General features: G+C 44.5%; 1 protein-coding gene across 6 annotated transcripts in view; it reads left to right on the forward strand.

Annotated features, from left to right (window-relative positions):
• Positions 1-547: 547 nt before the first annotated feature.
• The window catches only part of TCF3 (transcription factor 3), a 133597-nt gene continuing 119744 nt past the window's right edge, over positions 548-14400 (forward strand). For 2 of the 6 annotated variants that reach the window (XM_087702782.1, XM_087702791.1), the window contains exons 1-2: positions 549-1242; positions 8026-8124. In XM_087702782.1, the coding sequence (XP_087558908.1) occupies positions 8053-8124 (72 nt within the window). In that variant the 5' untranslated portion in view covers positions 549-1242; positions 8026-8052. Of the gene's footprint in view, positions 1243-8025; positions 8125-14400 lie in introns of all 6 variants that reach the window. The other 4 variants (XM_087702757.1, XM_087702772.1, XM_087702798.1 and 1 more) reach the window with 3 other exon arrangements.

Genomic DNA, 14400 nt, shown 5'->3' on the forward strand with positions numbered 1-14400 from the left:
TCACAAAACAAAAATGAGTTCAAGTTGAGGACTACCTGTACACAATTATAAAAACTACGGGGCTATTGGATCTCATTGTAAAAACAACAACAACCACCACCCACCCCAAGACTACCAAAAGGGGCAGCAGAATGCTGGAGGGGGTAGGGAGAGAAAGTGTCCTTAATCTCTCACTCCTATCTAAAGTTTGCCTGGAGTTTTGCAGGCAAGACCTACTAGTCCTAAGCAATATCCATTCAAATCCCTCGTTCTTCTTTTCCACTTTCCCCGGAAATATTTGAGCGTGCGGAGTTTTATTGTCGGCCGGTTGCTAAGTAAAAGCAAAAAAGAAAATCCCCATTGGGAAGAATTCCGTTTCCCATTCTTTTCCCAACTCCCGGACTTAGGAGCTCCGAAAAAGAACCCTGTGGGCGAAATCAGCCGTGTTCCTCCCTCCTTCACTCCTCTCCACCTCCCTCCCCCCCCGCTTTTTTGGGGGCTTGTGCAGTTGGTAGTGATGGTGGCTGCTGCGGCGGAAGGATACGCCAGAGAAGGAGGGGGAAGGTCTTGATGCGAGTGTCTCTGTGTGTGTGCATGTGTGTGTGTGGATGTGTGGAAGGAAAGGAGGAGGAGAAGGCGGCGAAGGAGAAGGGGGCGCCCGTCCGCTGCCCCAGCGAGCAAGGGGGTTGGAAAAAAAAAACGCAAAGAGAAAGAAGCTCGAGCTATCATGAGCCAGCCAAGCAAGCGCTAAGCAGGGTCCGCGGCCGGAGGATCGGAAGCACTTTTATCTTCCAAGCGCGGATGGAACGTTGAAGAGGCCACATCAAAAGCTCCTGGCGGGGGGCAAAACACCCGATCGAACGTTGGGACAAACATTCGATCGAACGTCGGCGCGGCCGAACTCGCAGCCCGAGGGGCGCAGGCAGACTGAACCTTCAGGGGGGGAGCGCCTTTCCCCGTCCTCTCTTAATTTATTTTCCCACTCTCGCTTTTTTTTTTCCTTCTCCTTTCTTTTTCTTTTTCCTTTCTTTTTCCCTTCCTTCCTTTCTTTTTTTAAAAAGAAGCCTCCCTCCCTAGTTTTTACTACACTGTAGCCATTTCCGTTTGCTTGGACATTGTTAAAGCTGCCTCCACCGTCTCCGTCGCCGCCGGGAGAACAATAGGAAGGCAGGAGGGGCGACCGGGGCGCCCACCCCGGCTGCGCCCCGGGAATCTTCAGCCATACTTGTGGATGTAACCCTCCCCCACCACAAAGCCGAGCAGGTAAGCCTGAGGAAGGGGAGGGGGGTAAGCAACTAGGGGAGGGCCTCTGCTTTTAATTTTTTGGGGGGTTCGTTTGTGACTCCTCCCCCTCCACGGAACTATTTTATTTTCGGAGGGGGAGAGTTGACTTAAGTCTGAGTCTTTCTTCTCTTTCTTGCGGGTCTATAGATTTAACTTTGCTACTTTCCTCGGCACTGCCCCTTACTTAGTAATTACTGTTACACTCTCTCTCTCTCTGTATGTTTGTTATTATTTCGGTGTATTTTTTTCCTATTCTTTCCCTACACGCACGCACACTTGTCCTTTCTTTTCTCCCCCCCCCCCGGAAGTGGCATTAAACTTCATGGGGCGGGAAGTTAGCTGAAGCAAAAGGGGGGGGTCTTAACTCCTTTTGAGGGTGGTGGGGGAAAAGCAACAAGCTTTTTACTCCATTGAGCTTTCCTTTAGACCTGTGGCGGAGTTCAGCTTTTTGGGGGAAGAGGGGTAATAACCTAAAGCAGAAGGGGGCTGACTTTCCCCCATTTTCTTGGCTGTGAAGTTTATTGTCCTTAAAGACAGAAACACTGGGAAGTGATGTCTTAATTTCCCCGGCAAAGAATACAGATGCTTCTTTTCAGTTGCAGTAGTTTGTTCATTTTAATGAAGGGATCCAGAATTCACTCATAGTAGATATACACATGCATACGAGTCTCCCTCCCCATACACACGCACACACTTCTCCCTCTTGCCTATGGGAAGTTTTATTATACTTTGTCCAGCACCAAAACTTGGTGTGTCAGCTATTATTATTTAGGGTGCAGTTATCAAACAGTATGGATTCAAAGAGGGCAGAGCCCAGAAGATGTTCCGGCCGGTGATTGTATTCCCGGCCTATTTTTGCAAGGCAGCCTTTCTCAAAAGTTTTTAATGTTCTTTCTTCACACTCTCACTCTGGAGAGCAAAGCACACACCAGTTTGGTGTCCCTGATTACAATATCGTCTCCCTTTTAAATCCCAGTTTGCCGATTCTTTCTCTTTCGTCCCACAGACGCCCACCCTAATTTATATTTTACCAGTGCGCGACCCTCCCATGCTTAAAAGCAAAACAAAACCCCAGCACAGGCTAATGAAAGTGACAAACTTTTTAAATGGGAACATATCACATTGATGTCACTGCTTGACTGGATTATTCTTCTCCCAGCTTCCATTTACAAATCTCCCCCCCCGCCCAAACAAACCTCCATTCCTTTTGTAACTCTTAATATTTCTACAGCAGGTTTTATGTACCAAACCCAACGTATATGCCACCCTCCTCTCCACAATTATTAGATGAGCTGCACAAAGGAAATTGGGAAAATGCAAGGTTTTGGCCATGGATGAAATTAAGCAGAGCCTGGGATTAAATGCTTACTTTATTTAATTATTTATTTCAGCTTTTTTTATTTTATTTAATGAAAGAGGTATGGTTCAAGCCCCCCACACCCCCGTTCCACTTTTTCCCTTCAGATATTTCCTTGGGAAGTTTGTATGGCAGCAATCTAGGCCTACTTTTAGAATATCCCAGAATTTAAGTGCAACCATTAGATTTTTGGAACTCTGTAGGGAGAATTCTTTTTGAGAACTTAGTCTGTAGGCAAAACTATTTCTTTCTTCTGACCTCACTGTCCCTGTGTATAAAACAATTGTCTCTGGTTTAAATATTTGTTGTTGCTGTTTGCCAATCGAATGGGCACAAACCCTCTGCTTTTTTTTTTAATTTTCGAGAAAGGTGACAAATAGCCGCAAAGTTCTTGTGTAATTTGAAATAATGCTTCAAATTCTGAGTGAAAATGTTCCCCAGACCTTAAATAAAACAGGTCGTTATTTATGTCTAGTTGTACGTAGATCTTTTACTTATCTGCCTGGATAATGTTTTCTTCAGTCACTTGTTCCTGTTACGTATATTATTACATATCTAAAATCTATAGTGAAATCGTTCTGTATACCTGCATGTATTGTCAAAGCAACACAATATATTAATGAATCTGCCAATTGGCTGCTTTATTGTGAGCAAGTTGTTAATGGCTGTAAAATAAGTTAGGCCTCAATTGCTGAAAGAGAAAAGGGAGACCCCCAAGCCGATCCTCAGATACAGCATTTATCGTCCAGTAATATGGGTGCTGCTGCTGCATTTGAGGAGGGGGGTGAGGCCCCAGATGGCAGCTGCTTGCATATAAGAGATTCCTTGTCTGCTGCATTAAACCAAACTGGAAAGGAGGAAAAAAAACCTAATGTGGATTCCCCCCCCCACCTCTTTCCAACCAGTAATTTAAAAAGAAATTCTAAAAAGCGCTGTGTGAAGGTTGATGTCTGGAGCCTTTGAGCGTATTGCAAACTTTTCTTTTTAATGCACAGGCAACACCTCCCCCTCATACACACGCACACACTTTGCTTTGTGTTAGATTTGTTTTTCCCTGGCTCTTCACTTTCCCCCCCACCTCCCACACCCCTCTCCGTCTTTTGATCTGTTTGTGTGACTACATTAAGTTGCCTAAAGATGGAAAGCAGAAGAGTTCTAGCAAATATCCATAAACCTGTGCCGGGAGTTTAATTTTTTTCCTTTAAAAGTATGGTAATAGGGGAGGGGGGAGGAGGAGGAGGGGCCTGGGGGATGGGGGGAGGGTCCCGGGGAGCTGGTTTGAAGTCTTTGTCCTGAAGGGGGGGAAAAGTGTTCTGCTTCCAGTGAAAGGAACCCCATATGAGTCAGGTTGAAGGGCAGCGGGGAGGGAGGGGAACCGCTTGGAACGGGGTGGGGGAGCAGGTTGGGGGACGCCCATCAGCTGGGGGGGGGGGCACAGCCACTTTCTCCGGCAGGGAGAGATTTGAAGAAATATTTTGGGGAGGGGAAAACTCAACGCCACCACGTTTCCTTCCTGAGGTCCAGCCGCCTTCAATTTGCCCTTGTGTTCTTTCGTGGACCTTTGCCAGCGGAAAGCAGAGAGAGCACCAGCCCGATTCGCAGGGGCTGAACTCCGGGCCTCTCCTAGAATATCCGTGTCTGGAGTGAGACCGGGTTCATCGGCCGGATCCAGCCGATTGCTCATGCCGAGAGCACGTGTCTGGGATTCTGCTGTGCCTCAGCTTAAGACTGGCAAGTGCCCTTAGCGGAGTAGGGCTGAAATGCAGTTTAAGGGGGTGTTTTTTCCATCCCCCCCACACACACATATGTGAATAGGGCAGAGAGAAATTTATGTTTGCAAAAAAAAAGCTTGATGAAGAGGTAGATTGATAGGGTACCAATTTCTGCCATCCTTCTCTGCTCCTCACCCCAAAGTGAGGAGAAATGCTAGGGATACCCTACATCTTTGGGGTTATTTTTTATTTCATTGCCAATGTTCCTCCCGTGTAGCAATCTGCTTTTCCCAGATTTATCTTCATGAGGTAGGCTGAACTGAGAGGGAGAGACGGGCCCGGTGAGTTTTCCACAGTGAGTTGAATCCAGGTCTTCGGGAATGCAATCTGGCCTTCTGGGCGAATGATCAAAAGTTTTGTTTTCCACCTTCGAATTTAGCCCTTATTACAAGGAGTTTCTGGAAACACGCTTAGCAACTTTCAGATAAAAAGTAATTGCCAGATAGTTTGCTGAAATTAAAGGCTCTATTGCACCATTACTCAATTGCCTTCACTAAGTTCATAGAGAAAGTGAGTGGGTGTGAGTCTTTCTTTTTTTCCCTTCTAAATTATAGAGTAAACTGGATTTGCTGCACAGTCTTGTAACCTCATAGTATTCAGTGGGCCTCTCTGCCCATTACATGGCATAGCCTGAAAAGTCTGGATTACGATCCTAATTGTGCTTTGTGTGGAGTAAAGCACATTGGCAATCATGGAGCTTACTCTCAAGTAGACATATCTAGGATTCTGAAGTTTCTACCCAGCCACTCAAGCAACAGGCATCTATCTAACTCTCTATTTCTCTCTCTCTCTCCCTCCCCCCTCCCTCCCTCTTTCTCTCTCTCACACACATCTACCTACCTATCTATCTGCATGTGTCTGTTACATAAGATCAGCAATGAATATATAAGGCATAGTTAGAATACTTAGGGGTTTTGATTTATAAGGGGCAATGGGCCCTGGGGGCATGCAGAAAAGGAAGAAAACAAGTAAAGGCAGAGGTCTTCAAAATTGGCAACTTTAAGACTTCAACTCCCAGCATAGCTGGCTGGAGAATTCTGGGAGTTGAAGTCCACAAGTCTTAAAGTTGCCAAGTTTGGGGACCCCTGAGTAAAGGAATCTCAGGAGAACAGAGCAATTAAATGTGTTGAGTTGTCAACCCCTGATTAGCATGTATTGTGTAGAAAGTGTGCTCTGGCAATTTGGGGCAAACCCCCCTTGTGCATTTCTAAAGAATGGGGGGCGGGGAGGTCTCCCATTTTCAACTAGCTGAAATAGGAGCATTGAGCAGGAGAGTTGATTGATCTAGTGGTGAAGGCGCCAGGCTAGAAACTAGGCAACTGTGAGTTCTAGTCCTGCCTTAGGCATGAAATCTGGCTGGGTAACCCATCTTAGTCCCTCTCTCTCAGCTCAACCCACTTTAGAGGGTTGTTATTGTGAGGAAAATAGAAGGAGGAAAGGGTATTAGGTATGTCAGCCCCCTTTGTGTTATTTATAAAAATAATAAGGGAAGGATATCAATAATTGGGTGTATCTTTCTTTCCAAGTCTGTGATTCCATGTGAGTGTAAGTGTCCAAGTATCTTTCTGTTCACAAGCCTCAAAGAAATTAAGGACTCTAGTTCTTGTTTTGTGCCCTGACACGTCTCATTTGGGATCAAAGGCCTGTGTGGAAATTAAATCCCACTTTCATGCTTAAGAAGTACTAAAATCTTTCATTTGTCCTCTTGTCTAATTTGAACTCCCTTTTTTTTAAATGAATGGCTTGTACCATATCTTGTGGCAGAGAGTTATACATCCTTTTGTTTTGTTCTTGTCATTGGTGGGTGACCAGAAGCTCTAAAGTCTTACGAGGTTTTTTTTTAAAATAAAATATTATTTAAGGTAATAATAATTATATGTTTCAATTCCTGAGCCTTGAAGTTTCTCTGTTCTGTAGCTTTTACCAACAAGCGAGATTAAATGTGAGGACATCTCACATCACAGCGTGAAGTAATTTTCTTCTTCTTCTGAAGACTGCAAATTTAAAGCTGTGATCTGGCTGCTTTCCTAGGCTGCACCCCCATTGATCAGATTCACACAACCAGGACAACAACAACAACAACACCTCCCCCCATCAATGTTTTACAGCAGCCTTTCCTTGCTGACTGAGGATTGTGGACATTGTTGTTGCATCTGGAGGTTCCCCAGATGCAAAAAGAAAAAAAAAGTTCTGTGCTTGAAAAGGTAGCTTAAAATGGGCCAGGTTTACTCTGCAGTAGATTCCCATTGAGTTGTGCAGTGTTGACTCACAATAAACTATCTGTGTTCTCATGGTGCAAATATACAGCTAGGCTCTTACAATCCAGCAAGTAATTTGGGTCTTTATTTTGTAATTCTTGCACTGAGCAAGGGGCTGGATTTGATGACCTCTGTGGCCTCTTTCAAGCCAAGGAGCTGTTAATAATTATTGTTTGTTTTACATATTTGCATGCCACCCACTCCCAAATGATTCTGGGCAGCTTGCAAAAAAGACAGACAGTTAAAAACCACCCAGTCAGCAGCATAGGGCAGGCAAAATTAACAAAGGCTCCCTGCCCCAAGGACACTACAGTCTATTTTATATATATAGTTTTATTTTTTTTATGTGGGGAGGATGGGGACTGGGAAGGATTGAAAGTGAGGCGATGATCGAAGGAAGCCGTTGATTAGAGAAAATTGTTCCTCATCAACACAACTAGCTATTCCACAGAGAAAGCTAAGACTGTGTGTGTGTGTGTGCAAAAGATGGAATTTTTGTGTTCACTGTTAACCTGAATTTTGGTACATAAGACATGCCTTTTTTATTTTTTGCATCTCTGCTCAAATGTTTAGGCAGATCAACAGGGCTTATTCTCAGGTTAGTGTAAGATTGCAGGGTAATTGCCCTGTGGGGGGTTGGATCACACATTGATTTTTAGTTTTTAGAGGCTGTATTCAAAATTCAGATTTTTTTAAAGTCTTTCCTACTGTCTCTTTTAAGGGTGCAGGAAATGAAACCCTTGCTTTATTATTTGCAAGAACAAGAACTCCTCCAGTCCGGATAAAAGAAAAAAGAAAAAAAAAGGAGGGGGGGGAGCGGAATTGTGATTGATGGATTTGTAAATAGATGAGGTATTAGTATTAACTGCAGAATTACTTTGGGACCCTAAAAATCAAAGGTCAGCAACTTTTCTAAGTGTTAGATCAGTAGCTGGAGCAACAGGTGATCTGGAATGGAAAAGGCCATAACCTTTAGATTTCTGCTTTCCCCCCCCCTCCCTTCCTGCGATTATTTGTGATTTTTAATTTTTTTAAATTGGTTTTGAAGTGGCCCCAGTCAAGAAATGGGCACTTTAAAATACTGTGTGTGCATGTGCACATGCCTGTATGTGTGTGAGAGAGAAAGAGTTTTAATTACTCACTTGTTGCTTGCTAGAGAATTTTTGCCCGGAAGGATTTATAATTCTGAGAAATAGTTGCATATTGTGTCTAGTATTGAATAACATGAGCTGATTTTGAAAGGCTTCCATTCCATTAAAATAATAATAATAATCTCTCTCTTCTCCACTCCTATCCCTGCTTCCTTTCTCCTCCGTATCGCTCCCCTCCCTCCCTCCCTCCCTCTCTCCCTCCCCGTGTCCTTTTTCTAAAAAAGACAGACACCATTTCAATCGGTGGGAATATGAACCAGCAACAAAGAATGGCTGCAGCAGGGACCGACAAGGAATTAAGCGATCTCCTAGATTTCAGTATGGTAAGTGAGACGCTGGGGGCGATGGAGGCTCTGTAGAGTCCCTGAATTTGGGGTCGTTTTGTGTGAGTGAGAGAGAAGGGGGGGTGTCTAAAAGAGCAGCAGCTCCATTTTGTACCCGGCATGCTCTGGGCTGCAAGGGGAGGGGTTGGAGGATACCCCTGGCAGAAGGGAGGGGGGGTTAACTGGGAGTCGCAAACTACAAGCTTCAACTTGTTTGTTCTCTGTACTTAAGAGTGTCAAGGGGGACCAGTAATTGCATAGACTCCTTGTTGTGAAGGCTTAAGGAGGTACAGTAGTTGGCCTGATGGGAAGAAAACAAAGCAGGTAATCAGTCGGGTGTCTTCTTCCACCCTTTAAACCCCCCACCCCACCCGACAGATCAAAGTGCAAGGCTCTAGTAACTGTGCAAAATGCTACCATTCATCCTGGTTTCGTCTTCAGCCCACCCCCACCCTCTCTCTGTCTGCTTTCTGGCCAAGCCCAGAATTTTAATTTGTGTTTATTGCACTGGGAAATAAGTCCTGCCGGCCGAATTTCTTGCAAACGATCTGAAATGGGCAGGGAAAGTAGCGTTGGCTGGTTGAGTAGGTACGCTTGCTTGAAGCAGGAATTTAGAAGGACAGAGAACAGGCAAAGCTGAGAAATGGGTGCTGTTGAGGGGTCCCCTCCTGCCTCAATACTTTTTTTAATTCTTCCTGAGGGGGTATTAGTTGATTGGATTGGCTTCTCTGTTGCATCTTTCTATACCTGTATTAACCCCAAATGTCCCAAGGACCTGAAAAAACATCAAGGGTGCTTTCTTTGTCCCGAATCCATGTTTTTCAAAACTTGGCAAATTTAAGAACTGTGGACTTCAACTTCCAGAATTCTCCATGCTGGGAGTTGAAGTCCACCCATCTTCTCCAGCCAGAATTCTGGGAGTTGAAGTCCATACTATCTTATAGTTGAAGTTTAATGAACGGTGCCCTGGATCCACATGGCCATTGGCTTAATATTTTACTGGATGTTTCACCAGTGCCTCCCAGTAAGACCACCATCTCTTTCCCTTTCTTCTCAATACTTTTTCCCCCCCCAGCTTTCACTGACAGGAGTTGATGCAGTTGGAAAACTGTCATTCAAATTGTACTTCAAAGGGTGGGAGACCTTGGCTTTTTAAGATAAGAGCCTTTTTAAGATAAGAGGCTCTTTGGAAGGAAGCTGGCAGAGACTCGCCACACCGTGGAGGGAGATAAAGAGATAAATGCGGAGCAAAGGATGACTAGGGGCGATCCTTGCTGGATCCTTGCTCTTTTCGTGGCTTGCTTCTGGCTTGTTCAAACGGGGGAACATCCTGGTTCTGCAGCAGCGTCCCTTCCGCCCACATTATGTGGGCGTTTGTTCCCCAATATTCTGTGGCCCATGGGAGGAGCAGTGGGCAGATTGTGTTATCTTCTGTTCCGTTTAGTTCCCTTTGCTCTGTTAATGATTGGCTTGTATTTTCTCCTGGTTGTGAATGTTTGGGGGCGTCATGCAGTGATCATGGAGGGTTACTGGAGAGGCTATTTTTTTCCCCACTTGTTCCATATTGGCAGGAAAAGTTTGCTGCTTAAAGGGGGGGCTGCCATCTTCTTTGTGGTCTGTTCTCTTTCCCCAGGTTTCTCTTCCTCTAATTTTTTTTATTTTTTATTTATATCCTGCCTTCATTATTTTTATAAATAACTCAAGGCAATAAACATATTCTGCACACCTTCCTCCTCCCGTTTTTCGCATAACAACAACCCTGTGAGGTGGATTGGGCTGACAGAGAGAGTGACCCAGCCAGCTTTCATACTTAAGGCAGGATCAGAACTCACAGTCTCTAAGTGATTAGTCCAAAGTCACCCAGCTGGCTTTGATGGCTAAGGTGGGACTTGAACTCACAGTCTCCTTCTTTCTAAACTGGCGCCTTAACCACTAGACCAAACCAAATTCTTACTCTTTGCAAATGAATTTCACGCCCCTTAATGTGGTGATCGGAGTACACATTTTCAGGGTCTCTTGAATAAATGATGTATTTTTCTATATTAAGATAGGGACCCAGCGTGGTGTTATAGTTAAAAGCTAGAAGCTGGGCGACTGTGAGTTTTAATCTTGCCTTAAGCACAGCTGGGAGATCTGGTGCTAGCCAGGTCTCTCATCCCTAGGAAGCAGGCAGTGGCAAACCACTTCTGAAATCTTGCCATGTAGTCGCCAGGAGTCAAGATTGCTTAGAAGATATAGGTAGTCCTCGACTTACAACAGTTCGTTTAGTGACTGCTCAAAGTTACAACGACACTGAAAAAAGTGATGTATGACCATTTTTCACACTGCAGCATCCCCATGTTCACATGATCAAGATTCAGACGCTTGGCAACTGAGTCATATATTAAACTCTTGCTGTGTCCCGGAGTCATGCGATCGATCCCCTTTTGCGACCTTCTGACAAGCAAAGTCAATGTGGAAGCCAGAGTCACTTAACAACCGTGTCATTAACTAAACAACTGCAGTGATTCACTTAACAAATGTGGGAAAAGTCGTAAAATGGGGGAAAACTCACTTAACAAATGTCTCGCTTATTAACAATAGAAATTTTGGGCTCGGTTGTGGTCATAAGTTGAGAACAACTGTATATACATGCAGGTAGTCCTCAAAGTACGACCACAATTGAGCCCAACATTTCTGTTGTTAAGTGAAACATTTATTAAGGTTTGCCCTGTTTTACAACCTTCCTTGCCACAGTAGTTAAGTGAATCGTTTGCAGTTGTTAAGTCAGGAACATGGTTGTTATGTGAATCTCCCCATTGAATTTGCTTCTCAAAAGATCGCAAAAGATGACCACATGACCTTGGGACACTGCAACCATCATAAATAAGAAGCAGTTGTCAAGCTTCTGAATGTAAAGCATACGGCCCTGGAGATGCCACAACGGTCATAAGTGTGAAAACTGATCATAAGTCACTTTTTTCAGTGCCATTGTAACTTCAAATGGTCACTTGAATGAACTGTTGTAAGTCGAGGACTACCTGCATTACATAAAATGGCCTTAGGAGTTTCCTTTGGTCCCTCACCCTACCCACCCTGGGCTGAATATGAATTTAGCGTGATCAAGCAGAGGCGATCTACCCTAAAACTAATGTGCCACAGAAAATGCCACCTGGCCTGTTGATTTTCTGCATGCAAGTATCTCAACGTCTCATATCATGGTTTGCACTGAACACAGTCACATCTCCTGTAATTTCCAGGGCTGGAAAAAGAATCTTGCCTGGAAGATCGGTTAGTGGCAGAGAAACTATGGTGGTTGGCTTGATGTATCTTTCTAGGATTTTTTTTTTCCAACTGAAAGAGCATTCAGCTCTGTGAGATATCTGGTTCCCTCCGGTTAGACAGTGGCCATGCCTGCAGGAACTAACCTTGATTCCCACAAGGTTTTTCCAGGAGCCAATCCCTCCTCTGGATTGAGGCTACATCTTAGAATAGGATCCGATTTTCTTTACAAGTGGCTGGATTTTCTGACAGAAGCTTCAAAGCTGGCATTTTTACTGGCAGAGGAGCACCTAGGACAGGGATAGCTAACCTTTTCGTTGTTGGGTGCCAAAAATGCAAATGTGATAGTGCGCATGGGTGCCGGCACCCATAATGCAAAGCACGCCCCCACGTATGCATGCACGCACAACCCCACGCTCCCACCCCATGCACGCCACATTGCTCGGCTCCAAGCTAAGCTTGGTATTTCCTCTGTGGGAGGCCGTTTTGCCCTCCCCAGGCTTCAAAAAAGTCTCCGGAGCCTGGAGAGGGTGAAAAACAGGCCTATTGGGCCTACCAGAAGTTTCTGGCTTCCAGGCGGCCTCTGAGGGAGGCCGTTTTTGCCCTCCCCAGGTTTCAGGAAAGCCTCGGGAGCCTGGGAAGAACAAAAAAACAGGCCCATTGGGCCTACTGGAAGTTTGGAAAGGAAAATTAGCTAGCTGGTGCACGCATGCGCGCTGGAGCTGACGGCTCGTGTGCCAGCAGATATGGCTCTGCGTGCCACCTGTGGCACATGTGCCATCGGTTCGCCATCATGGACCTAGGAGGTTAGGTGACTTGAAAAGCAGTCTGCATGATGATGATGGAGGCCTGGTGATAAATACAGACCTCATTGGAACTGAATCAAAAGCCATAAATTGATAGCATGCGACCGAGTAGAACTGGGAAGCCAGTAACTGGAGAAACAGATGTATCTCAGGAGTTCATTTTGATAGTGTTAACCATCTTACTTGAAAGCAAGCAAATAGTAGCAGATACACAATTGCTATTATAATAGCTGGCACTTTTGAAGACATGCTACCTTTTAATATAGGTTTAGATACAATTTTGTATCTGTCATTTTATAAACAGGTCTCATTTGAAGCCTCCCCAGTGCTGGATTGATGGATATTTTCACAGGCCTTCCTGTGGGGGTAACAAGCAGGAAGATTTTTTTTTTTTTAAATTTTATTTGGAAGGAAACTTACAGCTGGAGCGAGACTGCGAATGTGTATGGAGCAAGGGTAAAATAAAGCGGCAGGAGTGATAAATGTGGGAGATCTTTCCACTTTTATGATTTTTTTTTCTTTTTTGCATCGTGCAAATGTTTTTGAACTGGTCTGAGTTTAATCTGCCTTCCTTCCTTCCTTTCTCCCTTGGCCCGAAAGAGAACATTTCCCAGACAGATGGGATTAATTTTGTCATGTTCAGCAGGTCACTGCAAGTGCTGCCTGTTTTACTGTTTTGCTATTGTTCTTAAGATTTGGCCTTTGTTATCTTACACAGCCTGTCACATTTGAGGGTGAGCAGGAAGTAGAACTCCCAAGGATCTGGTGGGGGCGGGGCTATGCTAATAAGGTTTAGATGGGTATTTGTGGGTTTTTTTTGTCATCCATATGTTTAGTGTTAATGTTGAAATTCGACAAAAAGTTTTCAGAAAAGCAAGATGATTTTTTTAAAAAAAAAAAAGACTACTACTTTGAATTAAAATGGAATAGTATAGTATTTGTTAGTGCCAATTGTTTCTAATTTTGTGCCTGGCTGTTGAGTGAAGAACTCCTTCTTCTATTTCTAAATCAGGACTCTCAAACCTTGGCAACTTTAAGACTTGTGGACTTCAACTCCCAGAATTCCTCAGCCAGCTTTGCTTCTAAATAACAGCTAAGTTAAAGGCCTTAGTCACTTCACTTGATCGACTATTTAAAAAGAGAGAGAGAGAGAGAGAGAGAAACAGATTTCCTTTGTTTTATACATGCAGAAGGTATATATTGCAGCCCTCACTCCCCGAAAACACTTGTTCCACACACAAAAAAAATGAGGGGGCGTGGCATTACTCTTTTGTTATCTTTATTTTTATAAGGGTGTTTTTAGATCCTTGTAAGCCGCCTCGAGTCGCCATGTGCGAGTCGGTGGCAATACAACTTTTCTGAATAAATAAATTGCTCATATTAATAAAGGAGAATATTTGTTGCTCAGGGTTGACATTGAGGCAGTCCTTGGTGCTCTCTGAGCTGGCTTGTTTTCTTGCAGACGTTTCCTTAACCAAACTGGACAACATCATCAGTGCACTGATGCTGTCTAGTTTGGGTAAGGAAACGTTTGCAAGAAAACAAGCCAGCTCAGAGAGCACCAAGGACCCCTCACAGCTCATATTCCCCATTCCCAGGGATGGCCTTCACAATTTTTAGCAACCGGTTCTCTGTCTGGTTGCTTGGTGGACGTGACTTAGCTGATCTCCTGCACCACGGCGGGTGTGGCATTTTTGCCTTCCCCAGGCCTGTTCCCGGCTCTGGGAGGGGAGGAGTAGGTGGGACCTGCCAGAAGTGGGATTTGGGGGTTCTCTGAGCTGCACAGAATCTTAGCTAGAGGTTCTCCTGAACCCCTGCAAACCCCCAGCAGCCCACTCCTCCTTAGAATAAGTGGAGAAATACTTTTCCACAAAAGAAGTCTTTTTTGAGAAGCAGAAAAGGAGAAAGCATCAGAGGAAGCATTATCTATGGGGCCAACAGAAGAGATTGTTTGTGGCTTAGGGTTGAAATGAGGAGTCCTTCGTGCTCTCTGCGCTTTGTTGTTTTCTTAAGAGACATCTCATTACCCAACTAGGTAACGTCTTCAGTGTTACTGTTGTTACTTAGCTGAGTAATGAAACGTCTGCTAAAAAAACCAACCAAGCTCAGAGAGCACCAAGGACTCCACATTTTCTGTGATGTCTTTCTGGACCAGGGTAGGAAATGCCTCTTAAGAGAGCGCCTGACAACTTGCATTTCACTGGTAATA

Source organism: Thamnophis sirtalis, unplaced genomic scaffold, assembly GCF_051295495.1.
Source record: "Thamnophis sirtalis isolate CommonGarterSnake01/CBP01778 unplaced genomic scaffold, rThaSir2_p1.2 scaffold_1, whole genome shotgun sequence".
Taxonomy (NCBI): Eukaryota; Metazoa; Chordata; class Lepidosauria; order Squamata; family Natricidae; genus Thamnophis; species Thamnophis sirtalis.